Below are 11,733 nucleotides of genomic sequence, written 5' to 3'. Positions count from 1 at the left end.
CCAACCAACACCGCGTTGTCTCCTACGTACGGGGCCCTCGAACAAATTGCACTCCCCATTATTCTCCATCTAATTTTCTTCTTCACTGAGAATTTGCTGGAGAATATGTCTCGATTATCACATGTTTTCTTGGGTTTCTTGCTAATTTCATTTCGATTATTCTTGAAAGATCATATTCTCATCATTATCGAGAACTGAGGCTGCTTCGAATTCTCCCACGGTTTATTTGGTCTGGAATATGTGTGATGTGATGTGCTTTCAAACTTCCATTACTTGAAAAGCTTCTTTGTTATTTAGCCTTGCATAGGGTAAAAGGTTTCTGGTCCATATATATATAGCCAAGTACTTCGTGCCCAAATGGCGACCAAGGTGAAGGGTCTTTTGAAAGGCCTAAGATACATATCACAGATATTTGGTGAGTTTTTTAAGACTTCCTTTCCATGATTGAATTATGTTGCCACAAGTTTACATGCAGTGCCCACAATCAATTCCTTCTGGTTGCAAAGAAAATGGTGTAAAAAACAAGAGTCCTGTATATTTCCACTTTTCCATCAACGAAGCATGAGCATTACTTTTCCTACTCTCATTAATAATGAATGAATTGTTTCCTCAATCTGGATTTAAGAAATGTGAGGTGACGGGAGTGTCAATCATGCAGATGAGCAGAAAGAACCAGACATGCAAATTGGCTATCCCACAGATGTAAAGCATGTTGCGCACATTGGATGGGACGGCCCTTCTGCGAATAATAATACGCCGAGCTGGGTATATCCCATTCATCTCCATGCATCCTTTGTTTCATCAATTTCTATCTTGTTATTAAGTAAAAACAGATTAATCACATGCAGATGTTGCCAAGCCTCATTGACACCTAGATTAGGTATCAACCATGCATATTTATGTGCACCATTCACGTAACTATGATTGTGATGATCATATGATTTATGCAGATGAGCGAGTTTGAATCTACCCCAGAAGTCTCATCCAGGTCGTTGGACACTTTTGGAGAAGCTAAATTGACATCTGAAGGTTTGTATCTTCTTCTAAAATCATCTCTCTAACACATGATTACTCATCTATTACAACTTCTGATCCACCTAATTAAGTTCTTGATGTGGATTTATCGTAAATGCAAATCTGTAGCAGCATGCACTTATTAAATGTTGCTCCAATATTATTGTTACTTTTGATAGATACGAAACGAACTGGCGCTGGAATTCAAGAATCCCTGCTCCGACAAATTAAATCAACCGGAAATGCCTCGCCTGCCAACTCCCCCCGATGGAGCCTTGATGCACCAAAGCAATCCAGGCGGCAGCGCTCGACGGATGCTGTGTCGTCGGATTCCCCGAGCCAAGATTCACCGGGAAGTACCCGACACGCGAGACGTAACCGGAAGTTGAATCTTGGGAATGACTCGCCATCACAGGACCTGCCTGCTGTCCCTAAACACTCTCGCCGGAGGAAGTCAAAGGGGTCATCCGGTAGCGGTTCATCAAAGTCGCAAAGGTCAAAAGACCATACTTCTCCACCCGACATCCCTTTCTCGGATATGGGATCCGGGTCCTTATCTGGGCAAGAGTTATGAACAACAACATTAACGAGAATCGCGTAAAAATTCAGTTTTGGAAGAGCAGAAGAAAGAGAGGGAGGAGGGTGTGATGAATATTCAAGATCAGGAAACGTGTGATTTTTAAGTTAGAGGTTTTAACCTGATCCTCTAATTAATATTAGTAGTTGTAACTTTGAAAGATTATCTAATTATTTTTCGTGATCGATATCCTGTGTCTTTTCGGTTTACTTCTCATGCTGATAGCTAGATCAGTTCAAGGGTGGAAGGTGGACTGCTGGAAGTCCCAAGATTTTTGGTTTACTTGTACAGGGCATAGGCGAAACACCATCGATGGGAACTCAAACAAGAAAGGAGCTGATATTCAAACAATTAGCGTAGTTGAAAGCACAAAAAAAATATCATACACCAAACCCCAAAAATGGATGTATGCATTCAGCTCTAAATTTAAAATAAGAAAACTTTTATATAAATTTTTTTGTGCAGTATAGGAGAAATGCTTTAGACATGAGAGATTTTATAAAAATAAATTTATAAATTGAAGTAACTTGATGTAATAAATTTAACTATCATACGAAATTACGTAAATTTGTAAATTTACTTTTATGAAATCATTTTTGTGTTCCTAACATTATTTTTTCAATATATATATACATGCGCCGCACACACTAGTTGTAGTGTAATTTGTAAGGCACGTTTTCTTAGTCGAGGAAAAAAATATTGTGAAAATATTATGTTTAAACAATAAGCAAAATGTGATTGGAAATAGACTAATGTAGAGGAGGATAAAAACCTAATATTTACAAATATCTATTCCAATTATTTGAACCGAAGACGAATGGAGTGATTAATATGATGCATGAAGAGATTCTAATGATAGAGTAAAGATGCATAATAATTACATTCTATTTGGGAAGTACTAAGCAAAAGATTCATAGGTAAAAAAGGATCATAGCTAGACATAAATCTAGTAAAAAAAAGCAACACATGAGAATTGAAATTATAGTTTTTATCTTAAAAGCAGCATAAAACATGTAAATGTTTTATAGGACTATCAAACATTTACATAGTTTGCAGGGTGCATGCATGATCCATTCTTTTTTGGAAGTTTGAGCTGCTATGTCTTGTAAATAAGGCAGATGCTCCTGTAAGGAATGAGTTTGGAGTCTTTGCATCATCAATATAGAAATAAAATAAGATAAATACAAAAAATAAGAAGCATGCGAAATAAATATAAATGGTGCAATTTGGTGGGCACTGCTTTTAGTTTCATTTAGATGCCAAAGAGAGGTGGATTGCATTTAAAAGTTTGATTGGAAAATTTGTCCAATTGAAATGTACAAAAGTAAACAGTAATCAAAGTAATTGATTATCTAGGAAAGATTAACTAAATGGGACCTTATAATATTTTCTATAATATCATTTGTAATTACGGCAGATTGTTATTGTTTCATCAGTACGTGTTTTTTAGGGGAATAAAAAAAGGTAAAAGAAGTTTTGATTTGAAAAATATTTATAATGCAAGAAATTAGATTGAGAACGCTAGATGGGTTGAATCTCAAGAGAAAAACTTGCAATTGTTTGACTTTTTTTATTCTGATGTGTTGGCAATTGTTCTTTTTCACTAAAAAAAAGTTTTACGATTTGAAATATTTATTGCATTAAAATTCAAAGTTATATTGCTGTTGCAAAACAGGGAAAGCCTAGAAGATTTCTCTTGTCCCCAAAGAGAATGAGATAAATGAGAAAGAGTTGAATAAAATAATGAAGGAAGCTGGTTCTAATTGATTTACATTTATTGGGGTTGATTATAAGAACAAAAGATCAGTTTGAATAAATTCTTTCATAACTTGTATTAATAAAATTACAATGCACAGTTTTAAATGCTCTAAAGGGTCGAAGGAATGTGGGTCCAAGAAAGTAAAAAACTTGTAAGCATCCGTTTAGAGCACTTTGTTATTTTGATTGTTTAATTGTTAGTTGAAGGTGTAAAAAAAATTTTCTAATTGAATTTTTGCTCTTATAAGCATTCTCGAGAAATGTAAAAAAATTAGAACCATTCTCATAGCATTCCTAAATTATTTTATCTGAATTCTTCTCATTTATCTGCTCCTCTTTGGGGACAAGAGGAACATCCTGGGCCATTTTTTGTTTTACTATTACAATATGTCTTGTTTTTTTTTTTTTTTTAGATAATGCAATAAATTTTTTGAATCATAGAACCTTTAATTTTTTATGAGAAAGAATTTACCTGAGTAATCAAATAAAATCGCAAATAGCGATAAGTAGTTGCATGAATGAAATCCACCATATGGTAGCTTTCCATTGTGTCTTGTCAAGAAATGTTTATGTATGAGATTTATTGGAGGCTTTTTAAGCATTGTGAAAGAACTACCTAATAGCCTAAAAGAATAATTTATGTTAAGAACTCACATTTGGGCCAAAATTTAGGCTAATTGATCCCAATTAAAACAATTCCTATTCTTGGTGGCCCAAAAACAGAACCAGTTTTATACCCAATCTTTCTTTGTCCAGGTAGTTACAAAGTAGAGATCAATAATGAAATAATTTGAGTGTTGAAAGGGAGGCATGCCCAAAGATATCCACGACCTCCATCCAAGGTGGTGCTCTGCTAATTGTTATAAGAAAAATAATTAGCATTTAATATTTCTAATGTTCAAACATTTATAAAAACGCCTCAAGTCGGATCCATTGATAAGTTGACATGTGTCTCCTCAACCATGCCAACTCATTTTACGTAAAATCATCATCGTTGGCATGGGTCACAGTTTATTTTGTAAGCAACAAATGTTTCACTCTATAATAATCTACTCCCATTAAATTCTTAGACATTTCTCAAACATTATATAAGGCTTTAATTCCTGCAATATCATCTGCATGCAAGCCTTTAGTCACTCCTTGAGAGATACTGGGTTCCATGATTGCTCCTTGAACTGAGCTATGCCCGAGTCCAAGAAGGTGCCCAATTTCATGCAAAGCAACTGTCTCCAAGTCATATGCACCCGGAGTAGCACCCACGCTCCAGGGCTCATCTGCATCATAATGGAATCTTCCATCTGTTGGCGCAAATGCATGAGCAAGGGTTCCACCAGTTCCATCAAAAGCATTTGCTTTCCCGTCTCCATGATCCCTACTACCAAAACCAATAGTGATATCTGCGTTTGACAGGGCTTGAGCCTGCGAGAAGGTGAAGTGGGTGTTTCTTGCCCATGTTCGGAACGCTTGTGCTACAGGACTCATGGCTTGAGTTGGGGTTCCTGGGAGAAACCCGTACGTGAGATGATACTTTGAGGTTGGCCACTTTGGAGCACTTGGAGACATGAAACTATAATGAGAGACCGTATGAAATGAGTCATGGCGGTGATGATGTCTCTTCTTGTTTGATTGCATCGAATTTGTACCATTGAAAATATCTGCTACGCCACAACGGGGCATCATCATCTTCGATACCGTTTCAGCATCCAAAGTCCCAGTGGCCTTTAGATGATAATTTTGCTGGTATGTTTTGACAGCTGATTCTAAGAGTTTATCAAAATCATCATCATTGGCATGGGTGCTATTTTTGGTTTGGTGATAATAACCAAAGTGTTCAAGGTACATTTTGAGGTCATGGATGCCTTTGAGCTTGTCACCCTTGTGACATCCCTGAAGATGCTTGAGAAACCCAAAGGGTGATGATTTTCCATCATCCCAGCCTGGTGGAGTTCTTGCATGAGAAAGGAGGGGAATGAGGCCCAGGAGGAGAACAGTGATCAAAGATAAGAGGGAAAAAGCTTTAGAAACCATGACTAGAAAGAATCGAAATCCAATTAAGCAGGTAATCAATTATGTTGCAAAAAAGCTGGTGCTTTTTCTAGATTAGTGATGTTTAGAATATATATAATGGGTTGTGATCTTGGAAAAGCAGTCAAGTTTTTCCCCCTTATGCGAATTAGTCAGTCCTTGCAATTACTACCTAACACGAAGACTTTCCCTCGTTTGGACTGGGTTTGTTCAAGTTATTGTATAAATTGACCCGATCATGTCCACACGTAAACGAGTTATAGAGTTTATTTCTAGAAGTTGATGTGGTGTTTCCTTGGTGCACTTTCTTCGAATGAAATAACATATATTTCAACGGGAAGAAGCTGTATTATGAACAGTATCCACAATACCCTTTAATCAGCTGACTGTTCACATGGGGAGAGAGTACTGTAGATCCAAGGTGAAGTTGATGATCTGGACCCCTCCTTTGATCAAATTCCATCCCCTCAAATTCGAGCAAGATAAAATAAAAGAGTAATAAGACACATAAATCGAGTCCTGTAACATTTACTGCTCATTTAATGCTGCTTGAAATATTTATACAGACATAAAAATAAAAAAAAAAAAATTTAAAATTTGCAATGTCAACTTCATGTCTCTTTCACTCTATCGACAATTGGTTTCACATACGAGGCTACATCTAAATAATCTCTCAATCTCAAATTAATCTAGACTAGCTAGTTATCATGAGAAGTCATGTTAATCATAATCATTTTAATTATCAATCTTTCATTATCTATGTGATATTAAATGATTACAAAATTATTTATTATCTTTTATTTATCTGCCAATCATTTATTGTACCATGTAATGACTAGATTTTTCTAAATATTATATCCTAATTAAACATAGATATATGATACATACTGTTGAGTTTTGTCCCTCAAGACTAATCGATTGGGAACTTATCATAAAAAAGATTACCTGAGATTGAATATATATATATATATATATATATATATAAGTGCTACACCCATCGACAAATTCTACCGAGACGGTCGCTAAATGCTTTTAATTTTTCTTTTTATACATTTTTTTATATATTTAAATATTTTTAAAAAAATACAATATCATGGAAAAAAATTTACTTAATCACTAAATAAAAAAAATAAAAAAATAAAGTATCGGTAGAGACATTCGGGATCTAATCTCGGTTAGTTTAGCATTATTGCATATGAGTCGGGCTACTCTACCGCCTAGAGTAGCCGCTCAAGTGTACCGCACAATATTTTTAATTTTTTTTTCTTTTTATTTTTCTTTTCATATTTTTTAATATATTTAAATATTTTTAAAAAATAAAAAAAATATACTACTACATTTAAAATTACTTACTTCATCATTCATTTAAAAAAAAAAAAGAAAAAATTTGACCAAGCGGTCAAACTGAGCGGTACATTAGGAGCGGTAGACTAGCGTTTTTCTTTATTTTTTCTTGTGCAGATTAGTCGGTCCTTGCAAGTTGCAACTACTCAACTAGCACGTCGCGGTACTTTGCCCCTTTTTTCCTTGGGCGCGCAGTATAATAGACCGGCACTAATCAATGAATTATACGTCAACGCAAATACTTATAAACCTGGACGACTGCGGTACGTTAATGTTTTCCATTCTAATTTCTAGCTAATATATATAGAAATTTTATATGAAAATCTTATACCTTATACCTCCATCTGATCAATATGTAATTTGTTATTTTTATTTTTCTATCTTAATACTTATAAGTGCTACATATATAAAAAGATCCCATAAAAATAAACTCACAAACTTACATAATTTCATATAATATACATATATATATATATTTTGATTTGGGGGATGGGGTATTGAACTCCAGACCTCAGGCCTTTGGCATTTCATATAATATATTAGATCTACTTTACAATGAAAATAACTTTATAATTTAATGTTGTACGGCTACATCAAACTATATCAGTTTGTGAATTTACTTTTCTGAATTTTTTTGTTCTAAATATTTCTCATATTAGTTTATCAAATTATGGACAATATTTTCTAGTCTAACTATTATTTCTAATTTTAGTACTTTTTTTTTAAAAAAGTTGATTCTTAATTTATTTTTTTGTTGCTAAATATTTCTCATATTAGTTTATCAAATTATGGATAATATTTTCTAGTCCAACTATTATTTCTAATTTTACTTTATTAAAAAAAAAGTTGATTCTTAATTTATTTTCTAGTTTGTAAAAACATATATATGTCTACATACACATGCAACATGTTAATAGATGAGATTCTTAAACTTATTTTAGAAGCCGATTATGCATTTGTGATACGCACGTGTCGTCATTTGATTAATCTTGATTTGAGAATTAATCCCGACGTGGAGCGCAGCCAGTTTTCCACCCCTAAAGAAAATGTTTTGTTGCGAATGTGAAGGCCGGAAAGGCAATATATCTAGGTAGAAAGAGTATGCACGGCTGCCCAAATGCATGACTTGGGTCTTACCTCAATTCCTCATTGATAAACCTTGACGTCCTAAAGTTGCTTCTTGGTCCAAAATAAATGGAATATTTTACTTGTTGGTCCAAATTATTAGAATACTACTATACATCAGCTCCTGTAGCATTGCACTCTTCACACATCTTATGTGTCCTTTTTTTTTTTTAAAAAAACCCAAAACGTGTGTTTTGTAAGTTTTGTTGGTTTGTATTTCCCCCGATTTGAATTTGCCCCGCATTCTTGCCTCTCGATCTTAGCTCGCGTCTAAACTCCTTCCTCACTAGTGTCGATTGTGCTCTGCCCACTGCCACCGGCGACGCCATCTCTTTCCAGCGACACAGAGGCTGTCTGCATAGTGTCACCACACCCCTCGTCGCCCAGCTTTCCTCCCTTCTCATCGCCAGCCCATCTCCTTTTCTTCCTCTCCCCACCCCTGCGTCGCCCCCCACCCCCACTAGTCGTGTTGCCCATCCTCTCCCCCACCCCCACCCGTGTCTCCCAAACAATGCCTTAGTTGGCCCGCACCCCCTCTGCCCAGCAACGCCCCCATCGACCCTCCCATCCTCTCCCCGAGTCTCCTCATGCGGCTTTCTCGCCCTCCCCATGTAAGTTCTACTCTACATTCGGCCTTCTTTTGATGTTTGCTTCCCTTTATGTTTTTTTTGATAAGTTTCCCTTTATGTTTTCCTTGAAAAGAACATGAACTGAAATGTTCAACTCAACTGGAAGATTCGATGTTGTTGTTTTAGTCATACCCAGATCATAAAACAGTTAATAGTTTTAGATTCATGATGGGGTTTTTCCTTTTCTTGGATTTTCATAGCAACCCATATAGGATAGCTGTTGTGCCTTCACTTATTTATTTAAAAAAAGATACTTTTTTTTATGCCTTCTTAATCTAAGATTAAGAAGTTTTTCCTTTCGTTTAATTTATCACATTCGTCGATCAAACGAGGAGATCGCATTGTATTGTATTTTAAATAAGGCCTTGTAGTAAATATTGTAACTGTGAGAATAAAGAGGAGAATCGTGTCTAATAAAATGGGAACTGAAACCAAGAAAATCCTGGAAGCTAAAACCAAGTAAACTAGACAGGTCCTTCGCTGTCTTTGTGCAATCTTGGATTTCTTTGTGTGTGTGTGTGTGTGTGGCTGGTGCTTAGTTCAGAATTCTTATTGTGTGGCACTTTGACTTACACCCAAGAAAGGAGGTACATCTAGGAAGAATGAGATTGTGTTTATTGCTCCTACTAGAGAGGAGATCAATAACCAAAAACAACTAGAGCAGTACCTAAAATCACACATTGGTAATCCTGCAATATCTGAGTTCGATTGGGGTATTGGTGAGACCCCTAGGAGATCTGCAAGAATCAGTGAAAAGGTCAACTCCATCATCAAATTTTAAGTAATGTAATTCCGTTTCATTATGTTTTCAAAAGGACCCACATAAAGTAAGTAATGTTTGTGATTTGTATTATATTCTAACATGACATGTCAGTCTGATTGAGTTTGAAGGAAACCAATCTGTAATATTTCTTACTTTATGCCAGGTTAATAATCCTTGCACTAAATGTAATATTTTCTGAATTTTAAAGTTTATTTATATTGTCTTGTGATATTTTCAGGTGATTTGATGTGTTGTACAGTGGAGGAAAAGCTAGATTGGTGCTAAAAGCATGCACACTAGAGGAAACAAGAAAATGAGACTACTTAGATTAGAATCTTGGATTTTGGAATATTGGATTTTGTAATGAATATTATGAGACTACTTAGATCGTAATAAGCTGCTTTGTAATGTTGTATCTAATTAGAATGAATACTATGACTCGATATTTTACTAGATGACTTAATCTAAGGATGATTATTTGATGGCAGTGTAAATGGTTTTGTGTTCAGTTGTGGATGGATTTTGTGTATATAATCGTTGTGGAGATTGTGTATTGTGGAGGTGTATAGCTTGTGATTCCTTAGAAATTAGGAGTACATGTTAAGCTTACCATACAAAACTTGTATATGAAATCAATCAAGCTTCAATGTCAGTTCAATTGATTAGTTTTTGTGCATGCGTGAGTTTGGAAAAATATCTATATAACTTGTGCAAATTTTTGTTCACTTATCATCCTGTGTATAATAGATTGGGAAAAAATCTATATAGAAGGTGTTAGCATGTTTCATTTATCATCCTGTGTGTATAATAGATTGAGAAAATGTCATAAATAAGCTCAAAAGTGACCAAAATAGATTGGGAAAAAATCTATATAGCCCAGCAGATTTAGAAAAGTGACAAAAAACACTAGATTTTTCATAGCCTCCACAGTACCTCTCCCCATATACAACAAAATGCCTGATCAAGTACCTAATTAGGCTTTGCCTAATTCAAGGGGAAGTACCATTACAGTTAATCCATACACGAAAAATAAAGAAAATATCCACCTATTTACATGTGCCCTATAGTTTATCCGAACCAATCAGAAACTATTACAATTGATACAATCCAGTACAAACACAATAATATTTGTGCATTTCTATTCTCGACTCTCCGCAAATTTTGTTCAGCCTCAACCTTCTGAGCATTTGTCTCTCTCTCTCTTAGTTTATCTTCCATTCTTCGCAATATGTCCTCCTCCCTCTTCCGAAATGCAAATCCATTATAACAAGCATACTGTGAAGCATCCAAGTATGTGAATCATTAACAAGTAAATACAAACAAGTGGGATAAACATGGGCATATAAATCAACAAGGGTCACAAAATCAATATCAATTCTTATGGAAGTGTTGGACAAACAAGAGATATTAAAGTTATAAAGTTATATTGAGCACAAATAGAACAAATACACAGCGTTCATAGATATTCTACAATCAAAGAAAAATATTGAAGAAGAAAGGAGGACGATGAAATGAAGGCACGGGGAGATCGGGCACAAGGAGATGAAGGCTCGAGGAAGTCTGGATCTCAAGTTACGAGGAGATGAAGGGTCAAGGAATAGGATCATCCAAATCGATCATGTTTTTCTTGCAGGCTTTCTTTTGCATATCCTACCCATTACAGCTCTTATTTTCCTTATTATTTACAATACAAGCAAATTCTATGTAGAAGAGAATTTGGCTAGATGGGAGATTATACAATTCTTTAATCTAATATCAATCTAGGAGATGATGGTTTTATTATAGTTGCCAATAATACGTGCACACAGGTTACACTCGATTAATCTTAGTAGGATGTAGTCTTGTCATTAATTTTGTCAAAAATTATGTAAGACAAGTTCATATTAGAATGGAAAAATCAAAATTACTGAAGGTTCTATTTTATATGTGATTCCACTCATGAGCTTAAATACTATTCATCATCATTTTAACTACCAACATTTTATCATCTCCTGAGGCATCAACTATTAATAAATAAGTGAAAAATAACAGACAATTTTCTAATAATTTATTCTACATATTAGGAGATGATAGGATAATAGTTAAGATGAAGAACATTTCTATTTCATTTTACCACCAATGTATTACTAAGGTGACCAGGTGGTTGAAATTTACTTTCGAAATTGTGTTTATGCAGACATGTAATCAAAACCACAAAATTCATTTTCTCTATTCACATCAATGAATTGGGGAAAGAATGTAAGGCAGGCACACAGTTGGATAAGAAAAATAAGAATGTGGTATTTTTTTTCATTTTTACTCAGGAAATCATTTCAAACAAGAATCCGAAGATCATATCAGCTGAATGCCTTTGGATGAGACCAAGGAAAGAGGTGCAAGGCTTCACTATAATGGAATACAGAAAATTCCAGTAATGCAGGCCAATTACTTCCATGATCAAAACGGCTAATGAAAAATATTGGGAGGTGGCTTCTCCCGAGAATTTTTCTTCTTGAACA

At 34.9% G+C, this 11,733-nt stretch overlaps 2 protein-coding genes across 2 annotated transcripts; one reads left to right on the top strand and one right to left on the bottom strand.

Moving 5' to 3' along the window:
* On the top strand, positions 1-1,788 carry LOC121247045 (CRIB domain-containing protein RIC5-like). Its single transcript, XM_041145376.1, has 4 exons — positions 1-415; positions 659-765; positions 951-1,029; positions 1,194-1,788. Exons 1-4 carry the CDS (start codon positions 358-360, stop codon positions 1,586-1,588), a joined length of 639 nt encoding a protein of 212 aa, XP_041001310.1. The 5' UTR covers positions 1-357; the 3' UTR covers positions 1,589-1,788.
* A 2,572-nt stretch (positions 1,789-4,360) lies between these two features.
* On the bottom strand, positions 4,361-5,443 carry LOC121246907 (metalloendoproteinase 3-MMP-like). Its single transcript, XM_041145225.1, has one exon. It carries the CDS (start codon positions 5,375-5,377, stop codon positions 4,427-4,429), a length of 951 nt encoding a protein of 316 aa, XP_041001159.1. The 5' UTR covers positions 5,378-5,443; the 3' UTR covers positions 4,361-4,426.
* Between the last annotated feature and the right edge of the window lie 6,290 nt (positions 5,444-11,733).

The sequence above is a fragment of the Juglans microcarpa x Juglans regia genome, chromosome 1S (assembly GCF_004785595.1).
Source record: "Juglans microcarpa x Juglans regia isolate MS1-56 chromosome 1S, Jm3101_v1.0, whole genome shotgun sequence".
In the NCBI taxonomy this organism is placed as follows: Eukaryota; Viridiplantae; Streptophyta; class Magnoliopsida; order Fagales; family Juglandaceae; genus Juglans; species Juglans microcarpa x Juglans regia.
The sequence above is the reverse complement of the archived record's forward strand: the minus strand, read 5'-3'. Positions and strand labels throughout refer to the sequence as shown.